At 42.7% G+C, this 1272-nt stretch overlaps 1 protein-coding gene across 1 annotated transcript; it reads right to left on the bottom strand.

Moving 5' to 3' along the window:
- Positions 1-323: 323 nt before the first annotated feature.
- LOC106875584 (uncharacterized) lies at positions 324-674 on the bottom strand. The gene has a single exon (XM_014923800.1). It carries the CDS (start codon positions 672-674, stop codon positions 324-326), a length of 351 nt encoding a protein of 116 aa, XP_014779286.1.
- Positions 675-1272: the final 598 nt, after the last annotated feature.

The raw sequence follows: 1272 nt of genomic DNA, 5'->3' as shown, positions 1-1272 counted from the left end.
TGACATCCCAATAAGTATATTGTCGGAATCGGAATATAAAATCTTTGTTAATGCTGAAATACTACTGTGATGAATGTTGGCGTTGACGATGATGATGGTGGTGGTCTTGCTGGTGGTGGTGGTGGTCGCGGTGGTGGTTGCAATGGGGATGATGATATACGGATGTGATTATTATTATTATGATGATGATGATGATTATGTTGACGATAATATTGGTGACCCTGATGATAATGATGGTGATTGAGGTTCTGATTGTTATACTGCTCGCGCTACTGCTGCTGCTGCTGCTGCTGCTGCTGGTGGTATCGGTTTTGGTGGGGAAGTTAGAGACTGCGATATCGCTGGTGTAGATGGTGGCGCTGTGAGGATTTTGCTGGTGAAGGCGATAGTGGAGCACGTGCTGATGATATTGATGGTGGATGCGGTGAGGATGGCGGTGGTGATATTGACAATGATGGAGAACTTGCTGAGGAATGTGACGCTGGAGACGATGCGATTGCTGATTGTGATGATGATAAGAAAGGCGGTGGTGGTGAGGGCGATGGTGAGGGAGAAGGTGGTGCTCCTGGAGGAGCTGCTACTGCTGAGTATTTCGATGTTGTCGGTGGCGGAGTTGCAGATGATAGCGGAGTTGCTGCTGCTGCAAGTATTGTGATTGCAATTATGGTGATCATGATGATGATGGCGCTTATGATAATGATTACGATGCTGGGGCTGTTGAATGTGATGATGATGATGACGAAGTTGATGATGATGATGAAGGTGATGATGATGAAGTTAGTGGTGGTGGTGATAACTATGATGATGATGATGATGTTAAAGACGACAAAGACGACGATGACGATATTCGTAGTAGTGATGAGGACAAGAAAGAAGGGGTAGTCTAAAGAAGTGAAATAGAAGATAGAGAGAAGGAAAACCATAGCTGAAGTTTGAAAGACGTAGAAGAGATGAGGGGTCATGAATGAGATGCTGTAATTATGATGATGATGATTGTCATGATGATGATGATGACGACGACGACGTTAGTAATATTTGTGTTTCTGTTGACTGGACATTAGCAAAGTGAAGCGACTTTCACATGATGTGTGTGTTAAGTGAGATGAGACAAGTCAGAAGGAAATGAGATGGCATGAAGGGAGGACAGTGAAGACGACGATTCCAAACAGAAAATGATATTAAGGTAGCTGCTGGCGAAATTTAATCGAATTGATATGTGTGTGTGTGTATATATGCATGTATATGTATGTATATATATATATATATATATAT

This window comes from Octopus bimaculoides, chromosome 25 (genome assembly GCF_001194135.2).
Source record: "Octopus bimaculoides isolate UCB-OBI-ISO-001 chromosome 25, ASM119413v2, whole genome shotgun sequence".
Lineage (NCBI taxonomy): Eukaryota > Metazoa > Mollusca > Cephalopoda > Octopoda > Octopodidae > Octopus > Octopus bimaculoides.
The sequence above is the reverse complement of the archived record's forward strand: the minus strand, read 5'-3'. Positions and strand labels throughout refer to the sequence as shown.